General features: G+C 41.6%; 1 protein-coding gene across 6 annotated transcripts in view; it reads left to right on the plus strand.

Annotated features, from left to right (window-relative positions):
• Positions 1-5,645: 5,645 nt before the first annotated feature.
• LOC126294978 (uncharacterized) overlaps positions 5,646-12,060 on the plus strand; it is a 59,409-nt gene continuing 52,994 nt past the window's right edge. Inside the window, exons 1-2 of one of the 6 annotated variants that reach the window (XM_049987208.1) lie at positions 5,646-6,579; positions 11,093-11,748. In XM_049987208.1, the coding sequence (XP_049843165.1) occupies positions 11,101-11,748 (648 nt within the window). In that variant the 5' untranslated portion in view covers positions 5,646-6,579; positions 11,093-11,100. Of the gene's footprint in view, positions 7,258-11,092; positions 11,749-12,060 lie in introns of all 6 variants that reach the window. The other 5 variants (XM_049987212.1, XM_049987213.1, XM_049987209.1 and 2 more) reach the window with 5 other exon arrangements.

Raw genomic sequence — 12,060 nt, forward strand, 5'->3', positions numbered from 1 at the left:
GACCACTGTAGTTGTGCGCCCTAAAACCACAAAAAAACCACGATGTCAAAATCAAAAATTTGTTCATTTTCTGACAATCTTTGGCTTTGTGCAACTGAATCAGACAAATGTGGCTTCGATGCTTTAACAGATGACACTGATGTTTACCTGATGCTTTATATGGATGATTGCTTGCTTATTTGTAAACCTCCAAAAATACTGAAAAATATTTTGACAGCACTGGGATCAATGTTTGAAATTACTGTGGGCAATAGAAAATAATTCTGTGGATTGGAAATTGAACAAAGCCCTTCTACAAAAGAAATCTACATAGTCCAGCAAAGATAGATCAATTGTTTATTTCACAAGTTCAATATGCATGAGTCAAAAATGGTTCAAATGGCTCTGAGCGCTGTGGGACTTAACATCTGAGGTCATCAGTGGCCTACAACTTAGAACTACTTAAACCTAACTAACCTAAAGACACCATACACATCCATGCCCGAGGTAGGATTCGAACCTGCGACTGTAGCTGTCGCGCGGTTCCGGACTGAAGCGCCTAGGACCGCTCGATCACAACGGCCGGCTCATGGATGATTCAAAACCGAACTCCACTACTTTTGATGTTGGAACAATGTTGCTCAGCGGACAATCTATCGCAAACCAACACGAGATAAAGGGGATGGAAAGCAAATCTTATCGTCAGGCAGTCGCCAGGTTAATGCTTGCAGCAACTGTCTCACAGCCAGGCACCATGTTCGCCGTCAGAATGGTGAGCAAGTTTTTACATAATCTGGGTCTCAATCATTGTCTACATCTACATCCATACTCCGCAAGCCACCTGACGGTGTGTGGCGGAGGGTACCCTGAGTACCTCTATCGGTTCTCCCTTCTATTCCAGTCTCGTATTGTACGTGGAAAGAAGGATTGTCGGTATGCTTCTGTGTGGGCTCTAATCTCTCTGATTTTATCCTCATGGTCTCTTCGCGAGATATACATAGGAGGGAGCAATATACTGCTTGACTCTTCAGTGAAGGTATGTTCTCGAAACTTTAACAAAAGCCCGTACCGAGCTACTGAGCGTCTCTCCTGCAGAGTCTTCCACTGGAGTTTATCTATCATCTCCGTAACGCTTTCGCAATTACTAAATGATCCTGTAACGAAGCGCGCTGCTCTCCGTTGGATCTTCTCTATCTCTTCTATCAACCTTACCTGGTGCGGATCCCACACTGCTGAGCAGTATTCAAGCATTGGGCGAACAAGCGTACTGTAACCTACTTCCTTTGTTGTCGGATTGAATTTCCTTAGGATTCTTCCAATGAATCTCAGTCTGGCATCTGCTTTACCGACGATCAACTTTATATGATCATTCCATTTTAAATCACTCCTAATGAGTACTCCCAGATAATTTATGGAATTAACTGCTTCCAGTTGCTGACCTGCTATTTTGTAGCTAAATGATAAGGGACCTATCTTTCTATGTATTCGCATCACATTACACTTGTCTACATTGAGATTCAATTGCCATTCCGTGCACCATGCGTCATTTCGCTGCAGATCCTCCTGCATTTCAGTACAATTTTCCATTGTTGCAACCTCTCGATACACCACAGCATCATCTGCAAAAAGCCTCAGTCAACTTCCGATGTCATCCACCAGGTCATTTATGTATATTGTGAATAGCAACGGTCCTATGACACTCCCCTGCGGCACACCTGAAATCACTCTTACTTCAGAAGACTTCTCTCCATTGAGAATGACATGCTGCGTTCTGTTATCTAGGAACTCCTCAATCCAATCACACAATTGATCTGATAGTCCGTATGCTCTTACTTTGTTCATTAAACGACTGTGGGGAACTGTGTCAAACGCCTTGCGGAAGTGAAGAAACACGGCATCTACCTGTGAACCCGTGTCTAAGGCCCTCTGAGTCTCGTGGACGAATAGCGCGAGCTGGGTTTCACACGACCGTCTTTTTCGAAACCCATGCTGATTCCTACAGAGTAGATTTCTAGTCTCCAGAAAAGACATTATACTCGAACATAATACGTGTTCCAAAATTCTACAACTGATCGACGTTAGAGATATAGGTCTATAGTTCTGCACATCTTTCGACGTCCCTTCTTGAAAACGGGGATGACCTGTGCCCTTTTCCAGTCCTTTGGAACGCTTCGCTCTTCTAGAGACCTACGGTACACCGCTGCAAGAAGGGGGGCAAGTTCCTTCGCGTACTCTGTGTAAAATCGAACTGGTATTCCATCAGGACCAGCGGCCTTTCCTCTTTTGAGCGATTTTAATTGTTTCTCTATCCCTCTGTCGTCTACTTCGATATCTACCATTTTGTCAACTGTGCGACAATCTAGAGAAGGAAGCACAGTGCAGTCTTCCTCTGTGAAACAGCTTTGGAAGAAGACATTTAGTATTTCGGCCTTTAGTGTGTCATCCTCTGTTTCAGTACTATTTTCGTCGCAGAATATCTGGACATTTTGTTTTGATCCACCTTTTGCGCTTGACGTAAGACCAAAATTTCTTACGATTTTCAGCCAAGTCAGTACATAGAACTTTACTTTCGAATTCATTGAAAGCCTCTCGCATAGCCCTCCTCACACTGCATTTCGCTTCACGTAATTTTTGTTTGTCTGCAAGGCTTTGGCTATGTTTATGTTTGCTGTGAAGTTCCCTTTGCTTCCGCAGCAGTTTTCTAACTCGGTTGTTGAACCACGGTGACTCTTTCCCATCTCTTACGATCTTGCTTGGCACATACTCATCTAACGCATATTGTACCATGGTTTTGAACTTTGTCCACTGATCCTCAACACTGTCTGTACTTGAGACAAAACTTTTGTGTTGAGCCACCAAGTACTCTGAAATCTGCTTTTTGTCACTTTTGCTAAACAGAAAAATCTTCCTACCTTTTTTAATATTTCTATTTACGGCTGATATCATCGATGCAGTAACCGCTTTATGATCGCTGATTCCCTGTTCTGCATTAACTGATTCAAATAGTTCGGGTCTGTTTGTCACCAGAAGGTCTAATATGTTATCGCCACGAGTCGCTTTTCTGTTTAACTGCTCTAGGTAGTTTTCAGATAAAGCACTTAAAAATATTTCACTGGATTCTTTGTCCCTGCCACCCATTATGAACGTTTGAGTCTCCCAGTCTATATCCGGCAAATTAAAATCTCCACCCAGAACTATAACATGGTGGGGAAATCTACTCGAAATATTTTCCAAATTATTCTTCAGGTGCTGAGCCACAACAGCTGCCGAGCCCGGGGGCCTATAGAGACATCCAATTACCATGTCTGATCCTGCTTTAACCGTGACCTTCACCCAAATCATTTCACAATTCGAATCTCCGTCAATTTCCTTCGATACTATTGCACTTCTTATCGCTATAAACACGCTCCCCCTTCACTGTCCAGCCTCTCTCTGCGGTATACATTCCAATCTGAGTTTAGGATTTCATTACTGTTTACATGTGGTTTCAGCCAACTTTCTGTCCCTAGTACTATATGGGCGTTGTGACCGTTTATTAATGAGAGCAGTTCTGGGACCTTTCTATAGACGCTCCTGCAGTTTACTATTAGCACATTAATATTGTTATTCCTTGTTGCATTTTGCCTACTCCTGCCTTGTCGCGTCTGAGGAGGCGTCTTGTCGGGCCTAGGGAGGGAATTCTCTAACCTAAAAAAACCCCATGTGCACTCCACACGTACTCCGCTACCCTCGTAGCCGCTTCCGGCGTGTAGTGCACGCCTGACCTATTCAGGGGGACCCTACATTTCTCCACCCGATAGCGGAGGTCGAGAAATTTGCACCCCAGCTCTCCGCAGAATCGTCTGAGCCTCTGGTTTAAGCCTTCCACTCGGCTCCAAACCAGAGGACCGCGATCGGTTCTGGGAACGATACTACAAATAGTTAGCTCTGATTCCACCCCGTGAGCTAGGCTTTCCGCCTTCACCAACTCCACCAACCGCCTGTACGAACTGAGGATGACCTCTGAACCCAGACGGCAGGAGTCATTGGTGCCGACATGAGCAACAATTTGCAGTCGGGTGCACCCAGTGCTCTCTATCGCCGCCGGTAGGGCCTCCTCCACATCTCGGATGAGACCCCCCGGCAAGCAGACAGAGTGAACACTGGCCTTCTTCCCCGACCTTTCCGCTATTTCCCTAAGGGGCTCCATCACCCGCCTAACGTTGGAGCTCCCAATAACTAATAAACCACTCCCCCCGTGTGCCTGCTCGGACCTTGCTGAAGGAGCAGCCACATGTCCACTCACAGGCAGAGCGGACGATGCCACACGGCCAGCCTCCACATTGACCCTCCGCCTCGTGCGCCGCGAACGCCGCTGAACCCGCCACTCCCCTTGGGGAGAGGGTGGCCCAACCGCGCCCGGTACCCGCGAAGATGTCTCGACAGCAGGGACAGTGGGTGAAGCATGTAACACCTGGGGTGTACCTTGCGACGCACCAGACTCCCCACTGTCGCTGCACTCCGAGGCAGCAGCCTGAAGACGGCTGACCGCGGCCATCAACACGCTCAGCTGTTTGCGAAGAGTGGCCAGCTCCTCCTGCGTCCGTACACAGCAGCCACACATCCTATCCATCCTAAGAAATCAATTTACTATAGAGTGTTAATAAACTTTTAAATAGACTGCTAATTCACTAAAGGCGGTTGATTATTGACTAAACTGTGATTGCTAACCACTTCTTGTAGAAAACAAGGAAAATAGCACTACCTGTCTCTGGACTGTATTCAAAACAAACACTAGCACTACTAGCACTATGGCTGACTAAAGGGACTCTCTGACTGTATTCAAAACAAACACGAGATCTATTGAACACTTAATAGCACTCGACTATTAAAGCTTCCTAAAAGCAAAAACACGCAGAAGAAGAAGTGACAAGTAAGAAAAATACAGTTAATACTTAAATTAAGGTAGCACGCTGCACAGCACACGTGAAGCAGACGGCGGTTAGGGCGACACTGTCACTACTGGCACTATGGCTGACTAAAGGGACTCTCTCTGACTGTTAGAGGATTATGAAGTACCTATAGCCGTCCAGGGACGTGACCATAAGATGCAAAGCTGACTCTACTGGACTGGTGGTCTACTCAGTTGCCGACTTTGCTGGTCTACTCAGATGCCGACTTCGCTGGTGACCTTGACACTCGTCGGTCAACGACAGGCAATGTGAATTTGTTAGCAGGCGAGCCTGTGACATGGTGTTCACGTCGACAGAAATGTGTAAGCAGATCAACATAGGAGGCCGAGTGCATAGTAGCTTCAGATGCTGCTGCTGAAGATATTTGGTTGCGTGGTTTTCTCAATGAACTCGGTTTTCAGTTAGACAAACCAACAACATCCATGCTAACAATCAAAGTGCTATTCACCCGATTAAAAACAAAGAAGATCACAAAGATACCGAGGACATTGACATTAAATACCTTTGTACACGTGATCATGTTAAAAATAATGAGACTGAAGTTTATTATATTTATTCTAATAAACAGTCGGCAGACTTATCACAAAACCTTTAACTAGAGACAAATTCATATTAAACAGTTCTGTTAATGATCTCAAAACAAACTCAATAAAACAAGACTGGGAGTGTTGACAGCAAGTTTTTTTCTTCTTTTTTTTAATTGGTTTCATTTTCACTTTTCGCGGTGTGAGTGCGCCAGATACTTATTTTCATCCAGTATGCGGCTGTGTTCCGTGACATTATAAAATTATATCTTTGTTTTAACTTTTGGTTGCAGTAAAGAAAGGACCAATAACTTATTTGTACTCCAATCTACAGTATTTCGCTCTGTGATTTTCTGTCCAACATAATTAAAGACATCAATTTTCGAATTGAGTAACACTTCGAGAAGATCGTCGAGATTTACTATAGATCTAGTTTCTGATCGACATTGAAATGACAAGATGTCAGAGGCAAACTAGATTGGGATCTTTGGCCAAATTTAGGAGGGAAGTCAAATGGGGATTGTTGTGAAGTGCCGCAAGTGTAATTGTAAAAAGTGCGCGAGAGAGTTATAGTTGTGAGAGGTTAACAAATCGATGTTTCTTTATGGTATTGCGATCTGTGATATGTTATAAAATACCACGCTTTCTAGTACGCAGAAGACAAGATAAATCCACACGGCGAGTATAATTGTAATTTGTGAATAGCGTCTTATAAGTGTATGGTAGGGAAAGTTTCATAATTTTGATTATGGATCCGCTTTTTGTCTACGTTTCAGTGTGGTGGATATGAAGCTAATATATGCCAATAACTTAAATCGCTTGTGAACTTCTCTAGTGTTTCATCCTTTTGCTTAGTAATACGAATAAAAATGTTCAGTTCATAACTACGATATGCTTGTGTTGTCCACGTTTTATTTATGTTTTTTGAACCCACCCTCAAACGCGTTGACAGATTTACGTTTAGGATTAGATTAGGTTGGAAGGGGAACATTTGTGACATAGGGACGCCAACGATTGTGAATATCAAGTAATGATTGTGAATGTCAAGTAACTGTCGTGGCACAAACATTAACTGGAGCATTCCATTTATTAGTCCATCAGCGACGAAGCTGTTTGAGTTACAGGTAATGACGTTAATGTAAACGTGCAAGTATAGGTTATAGTATATTTGCAGTTTGAAACCGGTACTCGTTCCCTTCTAAATCGTATTAGAGAACGTCATGAAGGATTTTTTTTTTTTTGCATCCTTGTATTTCTAAATTTCAGTTTTCTACCGTGGATAGTGATATCTTACTGAACAAATTCATAGTATTTCTGAGTAAGATTGTTAGCGGTAATAATGTTTGGTAGATTGTTAATGTTGAGTGCATAGAAATGGACTGAAAAGTATTGCCTTCCGTTCGTACTAGTTGCCAAGTCCTTGGTGACATTGTTCGTATGTATTGTGGATGTAGAGTGGAGTTCTGTTAAGTGTCACACTGTCATAGAGCGGTACGTATAGGCTATAATGTGACTGAATGTTTTATTTCATTCATAGTTGTAAAACGTCTGAATCGGCGCTTCAGTAGTGGATCATTTTGTGCTTATGGCTGCACATGTGGACGCGTTTGGAGCGATACATTTAGAATAAATCACATAAATGTTTAATGTCGATAATGGATGATCCCTGAACTTACAATTGAAGAAGCCACAACCACAAACGTGTCATGTACATAGTGGTAATTGGATTACCAGTACGCCTCTTTGTTATGGGTGTAACAAATGCACATTACTCTGCCAATTCGGTGTTGAACTGTGAAAATGTAGGTAGTATATTAAGTTTGTAACACACTAGAAACTTCACACATCTTGTATAAATAATACAGGAACTGCATTTTTTCAGAATAAGTGACATTACGTCATTATAATCCTGTTGGTGTGGCAACACACTAAAATTGAATAGTTTTGCGAACTATTTGTTTTAGACTAACATAAGGTATATTCATGCAGTTAAAATGTTGTGGCTTCTTGCTGACCACAGTTCTGGCATATCATGTTATTTCCCCACCTTAGTCACCACCGTGACATAGGCTGCTCTCCAGTATAAAACTTACCAGCACACATGTGCCTTGATAAACATAACTTTTTTTTTGTAGCTGGAGATGCCTTCTTGATAAACGAATGTTGAAGATTGATTGTGTCACTTAAAGGCATTTTTTGTTCTGGTGAATGAAATTAACCTGAATACTTTGTTTTGTATGGAGACCTTTAATTGCTTGTATAGTCTCCCATAGTTCAGAGGCGGCATAAATAAGTGCTGTTACGGTTGTGACTCCTTGAATGTTTGTTTGCACACTGAAGTTAATGTGTACGTAGGTTAAACTACCTCATTCTGTACAGATGAAACATTGTATTCAAAATGTGGAGGCTTCTAAGTCACTTTGCATGTCTTGCACAGTTCAGCTGCATGAAGGTGCTGGAAGAGATTATTTTATGTCATTCCCAATACAATCATGAAATTTGTTTGAATTTATCTTAGAAACGAGTTACAATGTAGGTGTAATCAGTATACTTTAGTTAACACGTCTTACATAAGTAATATACAGTGCTGTTTTAATGTTAGTGTGGCACAAAGCTAGTGACAAACATTTACATCACTTGCTTTACAGAAGTATTGTCACAATTGACACAGACAAATGTGGTAGGGGAAGCTGCAGTTGTTGATCCACCTGTCTTATACATGTTCACTTACTAACCCTTTGTTTTCTTGGGACCTGATAAAATTTGGTTGCTTACTATTAGGAGAGACCTCTCTAGAATGCTTCTGATAGTATTAAGCATGCCACTGAATTTCTGTATGGTGTTGTGCGTTCTACCTCAGCTAATTCATAGTTAGATTTGGATTTAAAATTTGTAGGGTACAGAAGCCTTAATTAACATCATTACTTGTAGAAAGCACATTGATTTAACTAGCACAAAACTCGTGTTTTATGATCAAATCCATAAGGAATGTTTAAGCATTAGTACAGTGTTAAGTATTATGATCTTTTCCACTCAATACTTTTTTTGTGTGAGGGTCTTAGTTTGCTAAGTTAGTGAAACTTCAAAAGAAAGTAGTCAGAACAATTTTATTCGAACACCAAAGAGAATGTGCGAGCCACTATTTAAGAAGCCACATATATTACCCCTTCCATGCCAATACATACTAGAAATAAATTCCACTAAGGAAAGCATTAACAAACTTCAGAGGTATAGTTCACCACCTCATGACAAAAGTTCAAAAACCTCTTTAAGACTAATTCGCCCATCCAACAAACAGTAATGGTGTTAAATGTATGGGAATAGAATTATGCTATCACCTGGCAGTATCAATAAAAGGAATTTGAGAAGTGAAAAAATTTAAAATGCATGTAAAATCTCTGAATAAAATACTGTTTTTATGCCATCCAGGAATTTTTGGAATCTGACTTGTCTTAGTAAACAAAAGTAAATCAAAACAGTCACCACTTAGGATAATTTCATGCATGTCTTATGCCTTCTGTAGAAATTAAAGTAAACAAGTTAGAAACTGTTACTGTTTGAGCATATGTCATTTTGTCCACTCCTGCAGCACATAAGCTGATAAACTACATGAAGTTGTGTAATTAAAACCTTTGTTATCCAAGTAAAAATAATACAATCTGCATTATAGTGTTAATGCCTGCTGTTTTAAAGACCTCTTAGCTAATTTTTTTGGAAATGCGGTATATTCCTTGTGTATATGTTGTAATATGCATTTTTGTATTGACTTAACGCGTCAGTTGTACAAGCTACTGTACAGATTTTATCCACAGGACTAATAATAGAAATAGTAATAATAATAATAAAAAATAAAAAGATTGTCATATGATCACATGAGATCCTTTTTGACTTACTCATGTGCCATGATTATTCTTGATGTTGACGTCTCCATTGACTGAAATCTTGAGGCTGAAAACTTAAGTTCAAACTCTCTCTCGAATACACCGAATAAAGATATATCTTTTTTATGAAATTTTATATATTAACTCAAACAGTGAAAAATCTGTGATGGAATATTGACACTGTTATGAAAAGGATAGACAGCTGTTGCTTGCAGCCAGATGCAGTGGTCATGCATGTGGTAGAGGTGTTTTTGTGTGAATGTGTGTTTATGTTGTCTATTTCAGAAGAAGGCCTTCTGTCTGAAAGCTAACATGTTTGTTAGTCTTTTCGTTGTGCCTGGCTGCGACTCAGCATCTCCGTATATGGGGAGTAGCCGTGTATCCTTTTCATGATATTGTATGTATTAATTCAAAATAACTTTGTAATACATTTGTCATTAAATGGAACGTCAAAGACACTGAGCTGTTCTCGTGATTTCATCCCTTTATCAACACCAGTGTCTGGAGTGCTGTGTGTCTCCGGGAAAGGGCCTACCTCCATGGAGCTACTGCTGACCCAGCAAGTGACGACCGGGGATGAACTATTATCGGATGCCTTGTCTTGTAGAAATGCAGTGTCCAGCCTCCCCGTTTCACATATACACAAATGAATTTTCGCACAATGTGCATGTTCACATTTATTAGCCACTTGACGAAATTTGTATGTGGAGATGATGATTGTAGTTTGTCATCAACAGATACAGGTAGTAACTTATTTCTTGAAACTTGCCCATGAAAGGCAAAGGTTCAGAGTTCGAGTCTCAGTCTGGCACACAGTTTTAATGTGCCAGGAAGTTCCATATCAGCACACACTCCGCTGCAGAGTGAAAGTTTCATTCTGGAACTTATTGCTTGTATGAAGTCGTTACTTACACTTCAATGGGACTATGTTTTTAAGTTGGAATTTTATAATTCTCACTTTGTTCATTCCAGAGGCACTCGTCTTTCTTCTAAGGGTGTAGAAAGTTCAAAAATTACTGGAGTCTGCTACTCAAAGTTTGTCAGAACATATACTGGCATCATATAGTGGCATTTTAATGGTTACCAGCCATAAACAATGTTTTCTTAGATCTGTGCTGAACTTGTTGCCAAATGTTTCACACTAGATGAGATTGTGACGTAACAGTTCCAAAAGTGCTTGTTGTGTTCGTGAAATAGAAATATTTCTTCTATTTGTGCTTAACAGAAATGAGTTACTGCTATAGTAATTTAATTCTTTTTGAACACTATTGAAAGATTTTCTTTTTAGAAAATAATCATGTGTCTTACTGGAGCTTTCAGGTCCTTTTTTCTTTTAAACGCGAAATGTGCGATTAGACAGGTTCAGGAAGCTTTCTCAACATCTGAGTGACTGTGTGTCACTACGCACCCTTTGATGGTCTGTCTGTATGTCATCGGTTTGAAATTATAAATGAACATGCGAGGCCACCTCTATAACCGTCGTAGGGTAATACAGTAAAATTTTCGAATCTCACATTTGGAATTTCAGTTAAGGCTCTTATGTAAAGAAAATGTAATAAAAAGGTACAAAATAGTATACATTCCAAAATACGTGCCCTTAGACTTTCTCAGTATATTTCCATTACAATACTGATCTTCATCTTGGCTCGGTACATGCAATATTTCAGGCGTGGGTGTTAAAAAATTGGTTGTAATGAGTTTTTGGCAAAACAGTTTTAGTAACATTACTCCTGAATGAAACATTTTTCTGTTTTAGCTACCAGTATGTATTCAGATGTCGAGGACATCGAAGTAGAGGACACCTCGACAATCCTTGCGAGGAGACAGAGGGAAGACGAGCTTTCTGCCAAGATGCAGGAGCTGATCGCCAATTTCGACAAATATTTGGAGGAAAAAGAAAAGCGCGTCACCGAAGATGATAAAAAGGAAGTGGATTCGCTGGTGGAGAGTATCTGCAAGAGTGGGCCGAGTGACATTCAGGAGAGCTGCACAATCGATGCCGCCTCCTGGAAGCCACCGGAAGAGGTCGTGTGCGCGCGAGACTGCTTCCGTGTCTTCTCTGCGGACACCCTGTCGCTGTCATGCTTCCCTGAGGTGGGGGCGGCGCACTGCAAGTACTGCGAGCATCTGACCGGCCCGGGCACCTGGCAGCAGGTCTTACCACACGTCGAGGTCTTCGCCCAGCAGACCCACGTGCATCGGTGTGCTGTTGCAGACACCTTCCCCAAGTTCCTCTTCTACCAGATGTCAGTCTGCGATGACGCAGTCGCAGTCAGGCGCTTCTACCACGCCCTGTGTGCGTGCCGATTTGAGCCGCCCTTGATGCTGGACGATATTTTGACAGTGTTCTACAACTGGGGGTTCAATAAGAATCTAGTGGATTACAGTTTTGAAACCAACGCAGATGTGCAGGTTAGTTATTTTCATATTCTGTAAGATGTAATCAGTTTTTTAAAATATATTGCTACTTCGCATTGTAGACCTACCCATAAGTTGAATCTTCCTGGCAGATTAAAACTATGTGCAGGACCGAGACTGGAACTCGGGACCTTTGCCTTTCGCGGGCAAGTGCTCTACCGACTGAGCTGCCCAAGCACGACTCTCGCCCCGTCCTCACAGTTTTAATTCCGCGAGTAGAGCACTTGCCCGAGAAAGGCAAAGGTCCCGAGTTCGAGTCTCGCTCCGGCACACAGTTTTAATCTGCCAGGAAGTTTCATATTAGCG

Source organism: Schistocerca gregaria, chromosome 11 (assembly GCF_023897955.1).
Source record: "Schistocerca gregaria isolate iqSchGreg1 chromosome 11, iqSchGreg1.2, whole genome shotgun sequence".
NCBI lineage: Eukaryota > Metazoa > Arthropoda > Insecta > Orthoptera > Acrididae > Schistocerca > Schistocerca gregaria.